Here is a 20880-nt window from a genome sequence, read left to right on the forward strand (position 1 = left end):
ATTTCCATCTGCCTCTCTCTGCAACAGCATCTCCCAACTGGCTGTTAAGTATCAAAGAAGCCTCCTGCGCCACGCTCGACTGCTGGTACTCCTCTTCCTCTTGGACAGCATCTTTGGAAGGTAAGCTGAGGAGGTGGGTTTGGTTGCTTCAGATCTCCCATGACTGAGACAGTACAACCAGTGAGAACGGAGCTGATCTGTAAGAAATAAAACCAGTTTTTAAACAGGGGTGTATACATGTGTCTTCTGTGTACTTCATTTTTACTCTCTTATATTTATTAGGAAAGGTAATTTTCTAATAATGTGCAGTTTGTTATACATATATCATGCAATTCTGCCATATGCATGTTCATAACTCTTTTTACATATGAAAAGCAAAGCTTATATCATCTATTTATCTAGGTACTCCTATGACCCTCTATTACTGTTGCCTTAGTGATCCTCCCAACTATTTAAAAGAAGATAATAATGCCTGTCTTGCAAGAAATTTAGGCTGATTACTTCTCTGGGTGTTATGCAAGAGGGTGTGTGCTAACTTGCATGAAGAGCTTATCTGAGAATGGCTTACAAAACTGATTTGCATCCAGCTCAAGCATAATGTAACTCTCGCACTCTGGGAAAAAAAATTAAAAATCCATGAAGACCGATATTCTAAGGTAAAACATTCAACCAGTGCTGAAGGGTAAATTCTGTCCAGCCTCAAATCACTGTCTCCGTCCTGTCACAGCTACAGGCTCTGTCACTCTGGCATTTACAATTTCTCTCCCTTTCAAAATGCTGTTCAAATAATTATGCAAGGTACGCTAATTACCCCCTAATAAAAGGTGTGATTACAGTTCCACTTTGCCAGTTCTGATTTCTACAGAAAGGCTTGCAAAGATGTAGTCATAGAAACAAATGGATATTCGGCACCCTCAGTTTTACTAGACCCAAGTCTTCCTCCTGCTCTTCTCAAAGGGAAAGAAAAAAGCTCACCCCTGGTTTGTGTTCTGTGGAAGCGCAGGACTGGAGAGCCACAGAGCGGTATCGCTGGGAACTATCGAGCGGTTTTCATCCTCCTGTTGAGTTTATTTAGGTGAATAACTGGTGTTTGGAAGGAGGTTTTGACAGCATGATCTTGTCTTCAGTGTCTTCATTTCTAGCAATTTAAAGTAGGTTCCTTGACAGGAGCCATGTCCTCTCCTCCTGCAGAACACAGACCCAATTGTTAATGAATTGTTAATGAGTAACAACTGGATTCACATAAAGACACAAACCTTGACAGCTCCTGGAAATGGGCATTAGATGGAATCAGAATTCAGCTCAGATTGGACTGTCTTGGCCAACTCCTCTGTATATTAAGCAAAACCTATGATTATGAATCAGCATAGCCTACAGTCATAAATTTTAAAAAAGACTGGAGCCTGATTTTACTTGCTTAAGTCCATTTTTTTTTATTGAAAAGTAGAAAAGCTGTCAGTGAGGTAATGTTACCACACAGTAAGAAGCTGCAGTACTGTATTTTTTACACTAGATTTTCTTTTGCAGGGTTGTACACTTTGTGTCACACAGTTTCACACCTGATGCTTAAGATCAGCTGGAAACCCCAATGGTGGATATAAGAGCAAACTGCTGATCAAGAGAAGTCGTCAGTGGCTTCTAGACACGGCTCTGATTTTTGAACCTTTAGGAAATGCATTTACCACGGAGAAGGCGGCTACAACGGAACCGAATCTTTTTCTTCCTTGCTATAGTGTTGGTCCTCTGTCTCTACCAGCTCCAGTTCAGCCCCTCTGCCCTTCCAGCGCCCCACACAGCACCCCACACCACGGACCCTGAGAAAGTGGCCTCCAGAAACAAGACTGTTGTCGCAGGCAATGCCACAGCAGCACCCAAAATAAGGCACTGTATATATGTGGATCCTGAGCCAACTGTGCCCATCACAACATCCGTGGATACGACACCGCGGCAAGAAAACGTCAGTGAAAGCTACCCAGGTGCAAAGCCACCATACGAGTCCAAAGCAGAATATCCCCAGGACCTTTTCAGTGTGGAAGAACGCAGGCAAGGGTGGGTTGTACTTCACATCTTTGGCATGATATACGTGTTTGTGGCCTTGGCCATAGTGTGTGATGAGTATTTTGTCCCTGCTCTGGGAGTGATCACAGAGAAGTTACAGATCTCTGACGATGTGGCTGGAGCCACCTTCATGGCAGCAGGTGGATCAGCACCCGAACTCTTCACCTCCCTCATAGGTGTCTTCATCTCACACAGCAATGTGGGCATCGGTACCATTGTGGGCTCGGCCGTGTTTAATATCCTCTTTGTCATTGGCACCTGTGCCCTCTTCTCGAGGGAGATACTCCACCTGACATGGTGGCCCTTGTTTAGAGACATCTCATTCTACATTGTAGACTTACTGATGCTCATCCTGTTTTTCCTAGACAGTGTCATTGATTGGTGGGAAAGCCTCCTTTTACTGACTGCCTATGCCACATACGTGTTCACTATGAAACACAACGTGTACCTAGAGCAATGGGTGAAGCAGGAGCTGAACAAGAAGCTAAATGCTGTGCAGGCAGCATCAGCAGAGCGTATACGGAAGGTTGGTGTCCTTATTGTTCAGAGGGCAAGTTGGAAATAATTTGTTCTAAAGTAAACCAGAAAGAAAATCTGCATCTCCGTCACAAAGTGCATATTCAAACAAACCTCAGGATACAGGTACTGGTGAATAATTATGGTTATAAAATTAAGGGCATGCAATGTAGATAGTAGAGATTTTAAGAAACTGGAGAACACTAAAAGGGAATTCTACCCTTGCTATTACTAACGATATTGTTTGCAACCGCTTAACTACTTTCAAAGATGTGTGGGATTTTGCTCACTCAGTTGTTGTAAAGGGGTTTCAAAGAAACCACTTACAGGAACACATTGTTAGTCTGGGAACATGACTGGACAATTCTGTGTTAAAGAGAGGAAAAGAGGCTTCTGACAAGAGGCACTGAAGTTGGGTGTGTTGCTGGGACACTGGTGGAATCGGTCATTACCTAATCTGCAGTGCAGCAGGGGATCTGGCAGCCTTTAGTGACCATTGCCACCTCTCCCAGTCAGCAGCTGGCACCAAGATTGAAACACCCAGATCCCATTTCCACACACTGAGTGCAGCTGCAGGTGCTCAGAGAAACAGTTCTGTGTGTCACTGCTGCTTGGACAGGGAGGGTTGGGACTGGAACTACACACTCCAGGTTTGAGACCAGGTTCCTTCACTCCTTGTCTTTTGAAGGAAGAGTTGGCTGCTTACACAGAGTGTCTGAAGGTGTCGCTAAAGCCTGTTACTCTTTCAGACTGGCAGATCTGGCCAGGACATGCTTTCCAAAACACTTGGGACTTTGTCTTCTTGAGTGTACCTGCCCACTTTTTCCTCCTCTGTCCCTCCCACCTCTTCTAATGCCTCTTTGTCCCCTCGACCTGTGCTACTGCCAACTGTCAAGCAGAAACCATGACATTTCAAGTTGTCCTCTGGCTTTTGACATGCTTTAGTAGATGTCTGTCACTGACACTCACGCATGCTTTGCCTCTTCTGGTCTTGCCACTCCCTTCACATAATTTAAGGTAAGAAAGAAAGAGGGGTGAGGATAGCTGAAGTAGTGCTGAATTGAGAAAATCTTTTTCTTTTCTCTTCCCGGACTGTCTTTCCATCAGGGCTTGAGGCTGGGACTTACATTCCAGAGGGATACATGTGCAAGATACTGCAGCTGTACACATTCATCACTGTGAACATAACAAATTATCACAGATTGAATCCAACCCTTCAGAATGAAGGAAAAAAACCAGCACTTTAAGCTTATGGAGAACTCTCACTAGCACATAGTAGCATGATAGAGAGTTGCCAAACCTAACCTGGGGAAAAATAACGTACCTATATGGAAAGTAGTGCTGATCACTGGAAAAAAAATATCCCTTTGCACCTTCACTTTCTCTCTGCTGGAAAATGAGTAAGGATGCAGATGTTTGGGGATGTAGTCAGGGTTACCTGTATCTACAGGAATCAGATGGTAGAGAACATTTGAGTCCTTCTCCAGGTACCTCCATCCTCATGGAGGAGCTGTAGGTAGAATCCTGTTTCTCTTGGAGGCCACATGGTTTTAAGGAGAGCACATGGCTTTAGCTCTTGCAGTAGCATCCTTGCACAGTCACCTGCATTAACTTTCCCACTGTCTCACAGCCACTAGCCTGAAGAGCTCTCACTATACCCTGAAAAAGCAGGTGAAATAGTAGTGGTGTTCAATGGTGTTTGTTCTTGCTTGCACGCAGAAAAGCAGTGTGGCAGTTGCAGATGATGGAAAAAAGAAGCCAGCAGATGGGAGGAAGCTGCAGGTAGGTCTAAGCAACTTTACAGGGACCTGTATTTATTTAAGGATGGGTTGGCCTGCTGTCTCAAGAGCATGTCTCTTGCTACAAACAGCCCATATGAATGCAATTGCACATGAATTGAATGCAGCGGCTGTTTAAAATCCGTGCTGAGGCTGCTCCATGTGTTGGGGAGATCAGCCTCCGCATAAATGCGTCCTCGGGGCAGAGAGGAACCCACAGTGGAGATGTTTGGAGGAGGAAACTGCTACTGACTGCTGTGTTCTACCTTTCCATAGCCCTCGTCGGCCTTACAGCGAGGCAGCAGCTCAGCCTCCCTCCACAACTCGCAGATGCGCAGCACCATCTTCCAGCTCATGATCCACACCCTGGACCCCCTGGCCGAAGGTGAGCGAATGAGCCATGGCTGAGGGACGGGGCTTTGCAGCACAACAGTTTAACTGGGAATTCAGCTTTTGGGTGTCACGGTGTTGGGGCTCAGGAGCTCATCAGAGGAGGCCACAAAGATGATCTGAGGCTGGAACAACTCTGCTGGGAGGACAGGCTGAGAGAGTTGGGTTGTTCAGCTGGAGAAGCTCCAGGGAGACCTTATTGTGGCCTTTCTGTACTTAAAAGGGGCTGACAAGAAAGATGGGGACGGACTTTTTAGCAGGGCCTGTTGCAATAAAACAAGGGGTGATGGTTTTAAACTAAAGGAGGAGAGATTCAGGCTGGACATGGAGAAGAAATTGTTTACACTGAGGGTGGTGAGAGCCTGGCCCAGGTTGCCCAGAGAGGTGGTGGATGCCCCATCCCTGGAGACATCCCAGGCCAGGCTGAACGGGGCCTTGGTGATGGGGTCAGTGCTGTTCCCCAGCTTCTGCTGTTCCTCTGACAGCAGGAGCAGCAAACAAGAGTTATGGGCTTTCTCCATCTCATAGTGCGTCACATCTTCCTTCCTCTTATTAGCTCAGACTTCACCCCAACCTTGGAAGAGCAGCATTCAGTACTGACTACATTTCTGAGAAAGAGCCGCTCAACCTATCAGTCTGATTTATAATGGGAAAATGAACACGGGGAGAGCTCATACACCTCCCCAGCTATGTACACAGCCCCTCACAAGACATAACCTGAAGGAGCAGAAAAAGAAGTTAAAACTCTTGAAGAATTAGCTTTTTGACAGTCATTAAAATCCTGGCTGAGAACTAAAACACACAGCAGGTTCTAATTATGATGGTTAAGCCAGCCTGTACTTAATTTAGACTTACACCGAGCACCTCTAAAAGCTCACCTGCAACACCACATTATCCTCCCTGCCATGATAAACTGTACCCACGGCACTCTGCAGGCAATGGGCCAACTCCTCATGGCCAAGGGCTGATCGGCTCAGGACTAAGACACCTTCTTTGAAACTGCCCAGGGTGCAGAGAAGCCACATCTCCAGACACACTCAGGGTCTTTGTACACAAACTTTTAATGTGCTGCTTTGTATCAACTTTCATACAACAGAGCATGGAGGTTAATTTTTCCAAGAAATGATGAAGCATGTTAAAAAAGGATGGGTTTTAGATTTTCTTTCCTAGCTCAGCACACACCCTGCCCCTCCGCTGCCCTACTTGTTCTAAAGAGATTATCTCTTGTCCATTCAAAGAGAGATTGAAGCTAAGCAGATCAACACCTCTTGTGTCTGTCACAGAGGTTACAAAAAGGACTCTCCAGATCAAAATCCCAGCTGCACAAACTGGTCAAGGGAACAAAGGAGGCTTGGTAAGGACAGCAAGACAGATAAATGTCTGCTTTGATAGATTTTAGTGAAGGGACCCATCATAATACTAACAGCGGCCTAACGAGCCAGACTCATCAGGGTTTGCCCCCAAAAGGTGGCATCAACATCCCAAGGATGAAACCAAAAACTTATGAGAGGACATGCTATTGCCTTTAGCATCAGAAGGTACCAGACCTGAGGGACTGCTGCCACACCAGCGCCTTGTCACCCTTCCTGTCACACCTCTAAATGTCTCTGTGCAGCATCTGCCCACCCCAGGGCTGCACACGCTTCTGGGCCGGGCTGGTGTCCTCAGCTTGGTGACACCCTGGGACCTCAGCAGGAGCTGTGGGGGCCTGGGGATGCCAACCCAGACCAAGGAGAGTGTTCCAGCGCTGCCATGGCCAGCTTGGCCCAGAATACACTGCTGGGGGCTCTCAATGCAGCTGTGAGCCACTGGCTTTGCTAAAGAGGCAGTTATTACTGTGACTTGTGAGTACTGAATGAATGGAACTGGGGGAAACAGTTTGGATCTTCTCTGAAAGACAACTCCCGCTCTCATTTCAGCTGGGCAGAAGGTGAGTTACTGTCTCAGTATGTGGCAGCCACTAGATGGAAGTGTCACCATGTGTACTTAAGCAAGTCTAATATTCACAACAGGGATGATGTGAGGATTGGCTACAGTCTCTCCAAAAGGTTGTTGTTTCTTAGATCCTTTACTACAATAACATCTAGTTAAGAGCAAAACCTCTGCCCCACTCCACACAGTCAGAACAGAGACAGATCCTTAGAAAAGATAATGATAAAGAAAGTTTCTGATATTTCAACAGCACAGCACTCAAAATCAAAGAGACAGTGTCCCAGGTGCTGTGCATCTTGTAGGAGACACTCCTTACCCTGAGAAATTCATCGCTAAAGAAAAAGGGAGTCTGGAGAAAAGGAATCATTTATGAATAGACTGAAAAACCAAAGTGCCTTGAGTGGCCAAAAAGGTGAAGTGACTTCCCCAGGGTGACTCTGACAAAGAGTTTGAACATGAAAAGCAGATCAGGACTGCAAGCTCAGCCTTTGTGCTAGTAGTGCTGGAGCCCTTTGGTACACTCAGGCCAGCTGGTGCCTGGTTCCCACTCATCACCAGCAAAGTCCTTTTTGCAGTATTTGCAGCACTCTCTGTCCTGGACATGCTTCTGTAATTAGGTTACAACATAAAAGATGATCCCAAAGCAATTTATCTTTCCTCAAGGGTCCTTGTTCCTTCTTGCCAATGCCTACAGCATCAGCACTTAGAGGCTGTGGTAAAGAGCTCTCTGCAAAAGAAGAAAGTTGGCAACTGTTTCTCAGCAGTTCCTAACTTAACCTGCTGAAATTAGGATCTCTGTAGGGTTTCCTTCCTTATGCTGGAGTTACATTTTAGTTGGACAGCACAGAAGCCTTTTCAGGGCAGCAAGAGAACAAAAATGTGGAAAAAGTGCCAGCGCTGGGGCCTCCAAAACTGAGTTCCAGAGACAGAGGTCTTAGAAAGAAAGTAGAAGTCTGAAATACAAACTTTGTTTCACTGTTCCTAATGCAACCCTTCCCTTGTATGAAACAAAATGAGCTGTCTGCCCTCTGGATGTCCCAGTTAACAAGCTAATCAGTCTGGAAATTAGACTAGAATAGAGCAGCAGGCAGTGTTGCAGGCTGAAGCTGAGCTGGAAGACTGAAGGCAGCTACAGTTTCTCCTTGTTTTATTAGCAGTCACTTGTTTTAAAACAATCATGATACTAAGGGGTAAAAGGACTCGTGATTTTTTTTCCCCCTCTACTTTTAGACAGCAGAATCTCCAAATCCTCCAGGTTCTATCCAAATTTAAAGAAAAAAAATCCCTTCCTGCTGTTCATGTTGTAAGCTAGTCCTGTTAGATTAAATATTAGAGCCAAAGAATTAATTAAACATAAGAGCCAAACTCCAGGTAAGCGCTCAGCTGCCACCTTAAGTCCAGCCTGGATGTTGTCAATCCACAGGACGGGAATCTTTCCAAAGAGCATCTCAGGGCCCCTGGACAGCAGCACGTCCTGTGTGAGGGGCTCTCAGAGGGAGAATTCCCAGTGCAGCGGGTGCCCCAGGGCGATCAGTCCTGGGGAGAGGACCACACACCCCAGGGCAAGCATGCTGCCCTGCTCAGCTAATCCCAGCACTAGCAAGGACTGAGCTGACACATATCCCTCCTCCCCATGCTGACCTGCAGATCTGGCCAACTTAGAGCCAGCTCTTCCTCCCCTCTCTGTCCATCCTGCTTGAAATGTGTGTCAGAGGACTTAACACCTTTTCTAAAGAGGCTGATCTCATGAGAACTGGATAGCGGGCTGGACCTAATCTGGTTAATCCTGACAGAGAGATGCTCGCAGGCTCTGCTGACCCTGGCACTCTCAGCCTGCAGCCTCGCTGAGGGCAGGAAGCCAGGAGCTTGAATTTATTTAATCTCTTCCAGGCTGAGCCTGACCGCCCTGACCCTACTGACAGGAGCTTTTCCAACAGCTTCTGGGAAAAGCTGGACAGAAAGATGCGTTGCCCAGTGCTTAGAGGAGACTGGGAGCAAGAGGTCACTTTTTCATTGCCCTGCACCGATGGGTGCGCTCTTGCTTGGCATCAGCAGAAGAGGAACAAAGCGAAGTGTTTCACATCCCCCTGGGAGGTTTCAGTGTTGACAAGGAGCATGGAAGAGTCAGGGTCATTAGTCCCAGGCAGCCTCTCAAAGGAGAAGAGCTCATCATTTCATCTCTGCCCTGCCATTCCAGTGTTCAGCAGGAATCCCAGTTAGTGAAAAATGTTTCTGTCAGAGGGTAACATGAATCTCACCAGAATAGGTCTTGTCCCCAGAGGACTTAATGTCTGAGCTGGTCCCAGCTACTGGACTAGACCAGAGTTTACTGATTTTCACAAGGTTCATCTCCCCAGCGGCAGATCTGCCTGCATGGCTCGGGGCCTTGGACCTGCTATTTCAATTAACTCAGTATCGCAGTGATGAATAAGGTGTCAGGGCCCTGCCCTTGAGGCGAATGACAGCAGCACGTCTTGGTTGCACAGTCAACAGTATAGCAGATTAAATCAGTGTGATAAAACTTTCAGAGGAAATTAATTTCCAGCCCTGCACACAAGCCAACATAGCTCGGCCAGTTTCTTGTGGCTGGTGTCCATGTGCATACCCTGTGACCCTTGGGCTTGGTCAGTGGCAGCTCAACAGAGAATACAGATGAGAGCAAAATGAGGTTTTTCTTTCAGCCAATAACTTGCTCATTTCAGTGAGAGGAGGAGTTAAGATATTTGAGCACAACACCTAACTATAGAGACACACACTGGTTCACAGTTCAGTGTAAAACAACAATAAAGCAGCTTACCTGAGCAGAGCGCGGTTTGCAGGGGAAGGAATCCTCAGCAGTCCCAGAAATACAGTGCTGGACACTGCACTGGTGAAGATCACCTCTTGAGCAGCCTGGGCCAAGTTGAACCTGGATACTGGGAATTTAGATCAACTCCTGCAAAGGAAACACTCATGTATACTTAGAGAAATCAATCCTTTTCCAGATAAATAGAAAAGGTTTTTATTTTTCCTTACCATCAGGTTGCCAGGCTGCAAGCAGCACAGTAAAGCCTCTTCAGTAGCCATGTGGCAGAAGGAAGGTGTCATTTCTAGCTTGCGCATAAACTAGTCTGAAAAAAAAATCAAGTAATTTGGGAACAGAATTATATTGCATCATAACTCCTCCTGTGTTCTTTCTGCATTCGCTTTCTATGAAGTACAGGTATCCCCTGTATTACTGCACTGGAAATTATTTCTCTTCCCCTTAGATTCTCTTTTAAATATGAAAGTATTAGTTACATGTTGAATTACTGGCATAATTGGCATAGTACTAAGTATTTAAATATAACAGCTATAATCAACTAGCAACAGCCAAAACCTGGGACTGCGGCCAGAAAGACAACTCACAAGTCATCATCAACCACAATCCATGCACAAAGAACAGGGTGAGAGAGCCTGTGTGTCGGGGGGCAGGTAAAGGGGGCTTTGCAAAGCTGACAAATGCGTCTTTCTCATTCACAGCAAAATTTAAAGACAAGGTTGACGTCCTGAGCAACATCGCCAAGGCAGAGGCTTCGGCTGGACAAGGATCCAAACCAGAAGGTGAGCACACAGGAGTCCGTGCTGTTTGCTCTGTTTTGCAATCCCTCACCTTCCCAGCACTCAGCGCCCAAGGGCTGGCAAAGAAACACTATAGTCCAACACAAATTTTCTGTTATTACTGGTCACAGATGGCTGCTAATCGATGTACAGGAACAGCGGGCAATAAAAGCCATCCTCACAGGAGCCTGGGAGTGGTTAATGAGATCCCAGCCCAACAGAAAGTGCTACAGGGATGGAATGGTGTAAATTGCCACCAAAGGGGTGGAAGAGGGGAAATGAGGCCATTACAGACAGTGGCTGGATGCTGCTGTGTTGCTGAGCTTTGGTAGAACTTGCAAATAAGGTCTTCAGTAAAACAAAGTACCTTTGATTTAGCTTGGAAATATAGCTCATTTGCAGAAAAGCATGAAACATTCCTCCAGAGAGAAAAGCCACACTGACTTTGTATCAATTCTAAGGGTCTGTGCATCCTCCCTTGTAATAGTTTTTGCTTTTTCAATATCACTACTGATACACAGGCTTTCTGAGCCGATTCTGAGGCAGCAGCTGGCCTGTGCTACACCGTGGGTCTGTGCCGCTGGTGACGTTTTGAAAGAGATTCTGAAAAACAAGCAAACTTTGGTGTGGAAGGTCCCACGTCCACAAGCACACTGCTGCACTACAGCAGTCACCCAAGGACCTCACAACATGGATTGACCCTCACCTATGTGAGTGAGACCAAACTCAATAAAAATACTATTTAAGAAATAAGTAAATTCTCAGTCTGAGGAATCAACACCACATTGACTTCACCAAACTATGAATATTAACCCCATGACGTGTTCCACAAACTTCACTGGTGCATAGATAGGGCTGTGCACGTTCCAAAAGCTTTATCACCCTGTCTCTCACCTGGGGCTGAAAGTCCCCCAGGTGAACTCTCTTAAGCCCTGGTTTCAGAAATCCCAAATCTCCAGCACCTGCTGAAAACAGACATTTCTGAAAATCTTCCCTCTAGACTTGCTCCCTAGTGCAGTTGGGAGGCTCTGTACTGAATCAGCACATCCAGCTCAGGATAAGATACCCTATAACCATAGAATCATTTTGGAGATCCTTAAGATCGAGTCCAACCGTTAACCCACCCCTGGCACTACCCCATGTCCCTGAGAACCTCATCTCCTGTTCAACCCCTCCAGGGATGGTGACTCCACCACTGCCCTGGGCAGCCTGTTCCAATGCCCAACAGCCCTTTGGGGAAGAAATTGTTCCCAAGATCCAACCTCAACCTCCCCTGGCGCAACTTGAGGCCGTTTCCTCTGGTCCTGGCGCTTGTTCCTGGGGAGCAGAGCCCGACCCCCCCTGGCTCCAAGCTCCTTTCAGGCAGTTCAGAGATCAGAAGGTCTCCCCTCAGCTCCTGTTCTCCAGCTGAACCCCCAGGTCTCTCAGCCGCTCCCATCACACTTGTCCAGGTGTGATTCCTGGGATAACACGATCCTACTGACCTGACTACACAGACGGGATCCCTTCCCCTAAATGGCAGCCGTCCCAGAAGGGTCCTTGCTATGACCGAGCACAGAGTCGGGCATTGCCCCTCACCTCTGCTCTGTGTTATCCACATTTTACAGAGCTCTGTACAGAGGTTTCCATGTTCCTCTTGGGTGCATACGTTAACAGAGGAGCAGCACAGCGGACGTTGCAGTTATTTCCGCGTGTGTGTCAGCAGTTTTTTATTTGCATTTCAATACCTACCAAACTATTAGGGATTGAAGTCTGGGAGCACATAGCAATCATTTCCCAGTTCCTTGGAGAAGGCCATGCTCTACTAGAAAAAAAAGGAAGCAAAGCCTTATGTCCTTTCTGGCCTTTAAGGATGGCTTTAATAAGATCTCCAGACTGAAACCAAGAAACGTCCATCAGCTGTAGATCAGATGATTAGCATTTCCTTCTTGTTGTGCATGTGCCTCTTGCAGCAGTTTCAGATAGTCCATAGGAGCACCAAGGGATCATTCTGTGCCAGATTATGCCCTGCTTCTAGTCGTCACAATCCACATTAAACGGGAGGATAAACAGAAAACTGAAGCAATCAGGCTGGGTTTAACATGAAATACTACGTTTTTGTATGGAGCTCAAATCTCCCTGCTGATCAAGGGAAGGTGACCGGTGTGACTGAAACCGGTGTTGCTTCTTATCCCTTCTAGCAGAAGAGGAAAAAAAGGCACCGGGCACCATTCAGCTAACTCCTGCCAGTGACTCCGAGCCCAGCAAAGACAAACAGAAGGCAGACACACCACAGGATGGACAGGTATTGGAATAAATACCATTGGCAAGAAGCACTCTGTTCAGATCGGACTTCCCCTGCACTTTCGTTCTTCCCTCTGCAGAGCTTTTGGGGTAGAACCCAATTCATTTCCCATAACTGGCAACTATTAATAGACTGTGTGTAGTGATGAGATATATTAAAGTGTTAGGTGAAACGTTTCAGATTACAAAGACAAATCAGCTCCAAAATATAACAGCGACTAACACTGTCCAGTTTTTTTCTCTTCAAATTACTCTGTTGAGGTCAGAGGGAGACTCCAGTGTAGGGGAAGACAAAGCATCTTCCTGCCCTTTGCTCATCAGTAACATTTTCATTTTGCTTCCCTGATCCCTCCTTTCAATTGATGTGATTTGCTGTTCTAATGAGAAAGGGCTTTCAAGGACACACAATAAATGTTTGATTTGTGTCAGAACCCTGTATAAAAGTTGGTTCTAGTTAACCGATACCAATTAATTACTGTAGTACACAGGCACAGCGATAGGGTGGGCTTGGAATTTGTGCCACAACAGCAAGATGCAGGCTGCGGCTGCCCCCAGCCACGTTATAAATCTGGCAGAACCATGGTGAATAAATCCTGTGCAGCTCCTTATGCGGAAGCATTGAAAACATATTGGCTTTTTTTTTTTTTCCCTGATCTACAGCACTCTTCAGACAGCGATACGTCCTCAGACAGCAGCTCCGAGAGTGAGGAAGACAGCGATGACGACAGCGCAGATGATGATGATGAAAATGATGAGCCGCTATCTCTTGCATGGCCAGAAACTAGGAAAAAACAAGCAATTTACCTTTTCCTCTTTCCCATTGTCTTCCCTCTCTGGAGCACTATGCCTGATGTTAGAAACCCAGTAAGAATCTGTTTTCTTCTGCGTCTGGATTCATTAACTGCACTATAGATTTCCCTTTGCAGACTCCCCAGTTCTATTTTTCCGTGTCGAGAGTCTGTGCGTACTCCAAGTGCTGTTAGTGCTGCAGGGAGCGGGACAGGAGCCCCAGCTGCGGCACAGCATAGTTCAGACACTTAATAAACCACAGAAGACTTCAATTACTGGTCATCTAATCAAACTAATACAATTAGAGACACCAAGGTCCACACTAAAGCAATTGATTGAAGTGTTTTGGGTGAATAACTTCCTTCAGGGATTGTTAACTTTTCTGAAAATTCTCCATGTTTTTCCTTTTCAAACTTGATTTTAGGACTCAAAAAAATTCTTTGTCCTCACGTTTTTTGGATCCATCATCTGGATTGCTGCATTCTCTTACCTCATGGTGTGGTGGGCTCACCAGGTGAGGGGTTTATTTTCTCTCTGCAAATAAGACCATTTCAGAACAAGCAAATAGAGAGAACAGTGTCAGTATGGCATTTTATCTGATGAATTACAGCTGCACTCATCCATCAAAACAGGAGAAATTTTGTTTTGTTAGAACCCAAAAGGGAATTTTCAATTTCATTCTTTTTGATTTGACAAAGAGTCATTATTATTTGAGAGCTTCCAAGGGAGTTCGTGCATCAGTGAAAAGGGCCGTCAACATTTATCTTAATACTGCCTTTTCACTGATGAATGCTTCTGTGCAGAAAATAATTATCCCTTACCTAATTAAAATTCTAGGAAAATACCAGTTCTGGAAGCTGCTAAATGATCTCAGCTCTTATTGCCTTAATGTTCCCCTGGCATTCTGGGAAATAAGACTTCACATCTTGTAGAACCAGGGCCACTATTTGGATTTAGTGATCTATTGCACAATCACAGTAGAGTCCATCAAGCCATAAATCCAAGGACTGTCATTTCCCAAAGCTCTTGGATCACACACAGCTGATGGGAACTTTGCAGAGGGAAAGGGAGAAGACACCAGAAGAGGTGAAATTGGGACAGAACGAGTCGTGTTGTAGCTGACTTGACCTTGCTCAGTCTTGGCAACAGTGCAATCAGATGCCCTACACTATAGAGCAAATCTAAGATCAACATTCACAATGAAATTCAACTTTTTATGCCGTAAAACAGAAAAAAAATGCTACCATGTTTAAGAGGATTAAAATATTTTAACTCAAATATGGCATGAAGCCTAAAAGACTGAACAGAGCAATTGAATTCCATGTTCCAAAACAAAACTAACAGCCATACCCAACTTTGTGGTTTTTAGGTTGGTGAAACAATTGGAATATCAGAGGAAATTATGGGGTTGACCATCCTGGCAGCAGGAACGTCAATTCCTGACCTCATCACCAGCGTCATCGTGGCGCGGAAAGGCTTGGGTGACATGGCCGTGTCCAGCTCTGTCGGCAGCAACATCTTCGATATCACTGTTGGGTGAGTGTCAGTTCAATGCTGAAAGATGCTTTTCTTCTGAAATACAAAGCTGTTTTTATTCCAACCGGGTCTTAATTGATCTCATTTTAGCTGTAAAAGGCAGCTGTGTTGGTTTTGTTTTGTTTTTTTTAAAACCTCAGCTAGTCAGGAAACAGAGATTTTTATAACTTAGTACAACAGTGAACATTAAGTTGCATAGTTCAGGTCGCTGTCCTGCAGCTTCAAATAACGGTATGTAGCTCAAACCAGAAACAGCGCCATCTGCACCTAATTCGGAATCAACAGAAAATCATTGATTTTTCAAGAGAAAAATGCAGCAAAGCTTTGGCAAAACCCAGAGACTGACAGACAGGACACTTCCCCACTCACTCAGATGTGCAGATCCTGCACAATCCAGGCTCAGTGTCTGAATCTCTCATCAATAAAGCACCAGCACTCACTACTTTACAATAGCATGCTCAGATGCTTAATTCGTAAGTATTATTTGAAAATTGATTCTTGGATTGCATTATGATAGTGCAAGTATTATCCAAATGCAGTTTTTGACACTAACAACATCAATTTTCTATTCACGCTGCATTATACTGAATGCAGTTGTGCTTTTATTTTTCTCCATAACAGTTTAGAAATTGCTTAGTTATGATGCAGAAAATGAACTGCCTTAAACCATTTATTTCAATTATTTTCCTTTTCTTGCAGTTTGCCAGTTCCTTGGTTCCTTTTTTCTCTCTTCAATGGACTCAGCCCAGTTGCGGTCAGCAGCAACGGGTTGTTTTGCGCAATCGTTCTCCTTTTCCTCATGCTCCTGTTCGTGATTATCTCAATCGCTGCATGTAAATGGAAAATGAACAAACTGCTGGGGCTCACCATGTTTGCTCTTTACTTCGTGTTTTTGATCATCAGTGTGATGTTAGAAGACAAGATCATATCCTGCCCGGTCTCCGTATGACATTTGGACGCTTCAAGATGTATGGGAACATATGCTAAAATCAGAAGGGTTTAAGGTAGCAATTGTTCTACTGGCAAAAAGCAATCAGAATTCTAACAAACTTACTGAGAATAAAATATCTTTAACATACTAAAAAAATAAATAATTCTCCAGTGGTATAGCAGCCTCTACTGTTCTTCTTTAGGGTCAGAAAAGATCAGATAACGAAGTGACAGATGTCAAATAACATTTAGGCCTTCGCACAAAGTTTTCAGTATGGCTGAACCCCTCAAGTTAATGGAGCCGATTTTCAGTACAGAATATTTACTCATTATATATTTTCAGGAACACACTCTAAATTACTTTAAGTAAATTGCTCAAACTCACCAAAATCAGTGAACTTTACGTCAGTAGGAATGGAATTCCCAAACCCTGCTTGAAGTCTTTGTGCAGACACAATCCTGTGTGCCAGGAGTGAACTCCCTCCCTCCCGCTGCAGAAAAGCACCAAGCGCAGCGGGTCCCCAGGTTTGTGCTGCAGCTGCTCATCCTTTTGGTGAACACCACGACAAAGCATCCACAACAGGTACCGTACACGTACCTCAAAAAACATGCACAGAGCACGTGGTGCACATCAGGGGAAAAGTTTTCTGCCAGCCCTCTTAAGGCCGTGGGAAATGTATTATAACACTTGGGTTTTCAGGGAAAAAGCAAAGCAGTAAATTATTTCTGCATGCAGAACACAGGATTTGAGAGTTGCACAGCAAACCTGAAAACTATCCAAACAGCTCCTTTTAAACCTGTCCCTCATCTTGCAATACAGACCCTAAAATTTGCAGTAAGTGCCACCAATACCAGTGTGATGTCAAGTGGATTTACATCTTATTGTAACAAGACTAAACAGATCTGGAGTTAGAATACTGCATTACCACTAATAAAAACTAAACCCAGGAATCAGAAAAACAAGAAGTTGTTGAACTGCTTGAGTTTTGTTTTCATCCTGACGCTAATCTGAATTTCACAGATTAGTGTACCCAGGACTCATTCTTATTGTTCACACTGTCTTCTACACAACCACTACAAAAAACACCAACATCAACTATCAACAAACCTGAAAGGTTTATTGTTAACAACACCTCGTGTGAGCAAACAATGAGGTTGCAGACTTTTCTGTCATTCTAATCCATCTAATAAAACGTTAATGAAAATAACCAGGAAGATTTTAAGCTTTTTATTGACTCACTGTAAAACTTTTTTGGATGAGACAGAAAAAAACTTTAACATTGTGGACACTGACTTGCATATTTTAAAGGAACTACAAACCAAAGCAAACATCCAACATACTGGTTTTTGGTAAATAAAATTTAAACATTACATATTTACAAATCTACAACCATTCATTTAAAAAGTGCTGTTTGCAGACTGACAAAGTACCATTTTTAAACCCCAGTGAGATAATATCCAGAAATACCCCTCTCTTGTTACCATTTGCATCTCCCATTTGTTATACGAAGATTTTTACAAGCAGAAATTTTCTCCTTCTTGGGGTACAAGTCATTTAATTAGCCAGTCTAATTCATCGGGCTCTAACTGTATCAACAACAAACCTTCTCCAAATGGGAAACAGCAGTGTCAGAGAAACAGCACAATTTCTATTCACATTTCAGTATTTCATCTCTAATAATTATTCCAGTGGAACCATAAGTAAAGCAAAATATATATTGCACTGCAAATGTAAAACCTTTAAGGTTTTTGACATAAGCATTATTGAGTACACAAAAGGAGAAAATTCAGTTCATACAAAATTTTAAATTGAAAATATGTCTCAAATATTTTATTTATCCATCTTTGCAGTATTGGAAAATATACTCAAATTGCTTTTCTAATAAAGGACAGTGAGATTTGAAATTTTTTTCAACATTGAATTGTATGATGCTTAAAAACTACCCACCTCAGGACCTACATTTTGAACATTATAACTTGAATGAGGAAATTTTTCCATTTGAAGTATATCGCTATTCCAACTATATTTTATTACAGTATTTCTACAGTGGACTGACTTGCAACAGACTTTATAAAGCACTTCGTTAAGTGTAACGATTTCACTTGCTGAACTACGACATGATATTTAAAAGCACAGCCAAACCAAGGTCAGCAATGGCCGGGAGTGCAGGGACAGCTGGACTGTCTCAAGGACGCACAGACAATCCTTCTAATGGTACTGTATTAATATCTGCTCTTCTGATAATACTGATGATATTTGAATGAAGTGGCAAACTTGTTGGTTTTACAAGTCTGAAGCAGCTGGAAGTACTGACAATGAAGCTGGGATTAGAACGGAGAAGGTGGCCCGTGGATGGCAAGTGTCAGATCTGTTCCCGTGCCAGCGCACCCATTTGCAGCATCAAGTCCCAGTAAGGGAGCGGTGGTTAGAGACCGGGCTCGGTCGCTTCTGCCAGACTAAAATCAGGAGCATGAAGCTTGCGTCATAGCCCAGAACCTCTAATGCACCGCAGCAGCTCTGGAAAACGCACCTGCCCTCCTTCATGGCTTGAAGGTCCTTTTAGAAAACAGCGTCTGCCCCAAGGGGTGAGTGACACTGGGAACAGAACTGCCAAGCGCTGGGGACGTGGGGACACCACCCACACACAGAACAAACATTTAGATACACAGCAAGTGCTGTGTGCAATTTTTACGTGGTAAATACAGCGTATGTACTGTACAAAGCAGAGCACACATGCACACTAATAGGTACTTACAATGAATATGTTAAAAAAATAGGCAGGTGGTTTTTTTCCATGCTAGCTCAGAGGGATGAAGGCGTGTGTATCCACCTACACGGATACGCTGCTTACTGTGTACCTGGGCGGAAAAGCGAGCTGCAGTTCATGCGCAAGGAATACTTTACAAGCGTGCTAGTACAAAAGAGAGCGTCACAAATTGTTAAAATAAATTAAATGTGAAAAATGTTGGTAAGTGTAACATTGCTAGCTCCACCTCAGAGTGGGGGGATACTTTCAAAAAGGTCAGCTACATAATTAGCAGCAAATTAAAGAGGTATTACCCAACAAAAGCTGTCTTCAACAAGACTGCCTCTTGCAATTAGCATCAGCATACACCTGCAGCTCTACACATTTTACATCCGTTCTCCTTAAGGTAGCATCTCCTGGCAACTTTACAGAGGTCTGGGAGGAGGTTACACGGAGCTTCATAGCAGCATTACTTCTTTAACCCTCTAAGAGGCTCACTCTATTTCATTTAACAAAGTAAATGCGAGCCTTAAAGTTTATCTCCTTCCTGCCTAACTAAATACTGCTGTATTATTACACTTGCAAACTAAAGAGATTTTTAAAAATACCTGCTCGTAGGCAGATCAAAATATAAAATCTAATGTAACAGCTGAATATTTAGAAGTATTATAACAACAAGTAAAAGAAATTAGAATTAGAAACCCATTAAGATTACTTAAAATAAAACTATTTGTTAAAGCATGGTTTAATTTGCTTGGGGTGTTTTATACAAAGCAATGTCTGTTTTCCCACCTCCGTACAAGACTTCTGCCATTTCTCTGTAGCCTGCCTTCTGGTGCGGAGTTGCTATGTAACTGAAAGCACAGCACAAGTTTTTAAATCTGTAGAGCAAGACAACATGAGTCAAAAGCCATGACTCCACCACAAGGACTGACATAGGATTTCTTCTTCACAGAAAAAAAATAAAGTTGTTTTGCCTGTAAAACAGAGACCAAACATTCCAAGTATGTTTAGCTATGCACATTATGCCCCAATAAGCTACATTCTCTACGTATTCCTGGTAGCGAGTTCACTTTATCGACTTGAGTTTAAAGCTTTGGATGAGCATTATGTACGTGTCACATTTAGCGTGTCTCAAACACACTCACCCAGACTCTGAACACTGTGTGTTTATGAAGAACTTCTTGCAGGGTATTTGCTCTGTGTTACACCAGTAACGAGGCCACATCAATGAACAGCTGAGATGTATTGATTCTATACAATCTGTAAGACTCTTCAAGACTCTCTTTCCTAGGGAGTGAGGAGTGAAGGGAAGAGGAACAGATTTCTATTTTACAGAGACAGCGGGGCGTGCATTAGTAGGGTTTTACAGGAGTTTACCAAACCTTCCTTCCAATTGCTGCGGTAACACCTTTTCCATGTGTGCATGGGAGAAATCCTGTCTCTAGAGCACTGTCTAGGTGAAGGTGAACGTTTTCTACTCTGCTCGAAAAACAAATCACTCTCCAAAAAGTAACTGGACAAGTTACTATAAATAGCAGTGTACTGCAAAAAAAATAAACACTGCATTGCTTATGCAGCAAGTCCATTTAAAATTCACTCCAGTAATTTAAAAAAATTAAAAAAATATCAACTTACTATAAACAATTTAAAATATGTATAATACAACTTTGTATGCTCTTCATAACATCATGAATATTCTACGTAAACAATAGATTTTGAAGAATTTACTTTGCTCACATTAGTTTCAGTGCATTGTTTCTGTCCACCTGTTCTCTAATTTTTATTTTATTTTTTTACGAAGGGAACTGTAATATGTTGTCCCAAGTTAAAGAACTTATTTTGTTTAGAATCTTCCTTTCTACACATTGATTTGCAGAAAGGACAAGGGATGGGGAAAAAATATTCAGCCCATTTTTCACTCTGTCCATTTCCACAACTGTAGACAGGCCTAATTCTTCCCAGGCCTTCTGCCACCGCCTGTTCATACACACGTTCTTGAACACTGAAGACCGAGATGTTCCTTGGGACCGAAGTGGTTATTTTACACAGGTACAGATCATAGACACCATCTCTTTATCTTGCTGTATTTAAAGATATGGTTCTCCAAAAATCTTTCTGCATTCCATCACTCCAGTACTTGGTGGTCGATCACAATTGTGAGTGTTCTTCACTTGATTAGCTGTGAGTCGATCATAGGCCATTTTGTACTCTCTGTCGAAAGCATCTGCAGAAACAGAAAAGCAATTTCTGTGCTCAAAGCCACAACCCAAATACAATGACAGCTACTACGCTTATCAGCAAAAAAATAATTGTAAAGTCCTCTTTATCAGTATTTACCA

The 20880-nt window shown here is 43.7% G+C and overlaps 2 protein-coding genes and 1 long non-coding RNA gene across 11 annotated transcripts in view; 1 reads left to right on the forward strand and 2 right to left on the reverse strand.

Moving 5' to 3' along the window:
* Window positions 1-28: 28 nt before the first annotated feature.
* On the reverse strand, window positions 29-10830 carry LOC309443987. The gene is made up of 5 exons (XR_014184897.1): window positions 10621-10830; window positions 9690-9784; window positions 9472-9609; window positions 976-1185; window positions 29-197 (listed from the first exon to the last, which is right to left on the reverse strand). It is a non-coding gene; the product is annotated as an uncharacterized lncRNA (long non-coding RNA).
* On the forward strand, window positions 1673-16436 carry SLC24A1 (solute carrier family 24 member 1; the record flags this gene model as incomplete). The annotated part of the gene is made up of 9 exons (XM_082061441.1): window positions 1673-2584; window positions 4294-4356; window positions 4629-4737; window positions 10176-10256; window positions 12434-12537; window positions 13197-13400; window positions 13750-13839; window positions 14695-14861; window positions 15561-16436. 9 exons carry the CDS (start codon window positions 1673-1675, stop codon window positions 15808-15810), a joined length of 1980 nt encoding a protein of 659 aa, XP_081917567.1. The 3' UTR covers window positions 15811-16436.
* A 568-nt stretch (window positions 16437-17004) lies between these two features.
* The window catches only part of DENND4A (DENN domain containing 4A), a 47599-nt gene continuing 43723 nt past the window's right edge, over window positions 17005-20880 (reverse strand). For all 9 annotated transcript variants that reach the window (XM_082061437.1, XM_082061435.1, XM_082061434.1 and 6 more), the window contains one exon: window positions 17005-20765. In XM_082061437.1, coding sequence (XP_081917563.1) covers window positions 20629-20765 — 137 coding nt within the window. In that variant the 3' untranslated portion in view covers window positions 17005-20628. The remainder of the gene's footprint in view (window positions 20766-20880) is intronic.

The sequence above is a fragment of the Streptopelia decaocto genome (assembly GCF_964273445.1).
Source record: "Streptopelia decaocto genome assembly, chromosome: 9".
Lineage (NCBI taxonomy): Eukaryota > Metazoa > Chordata > Aves > Columbiformes > Columbidae > Streptopelia > Streptopelia decaocto.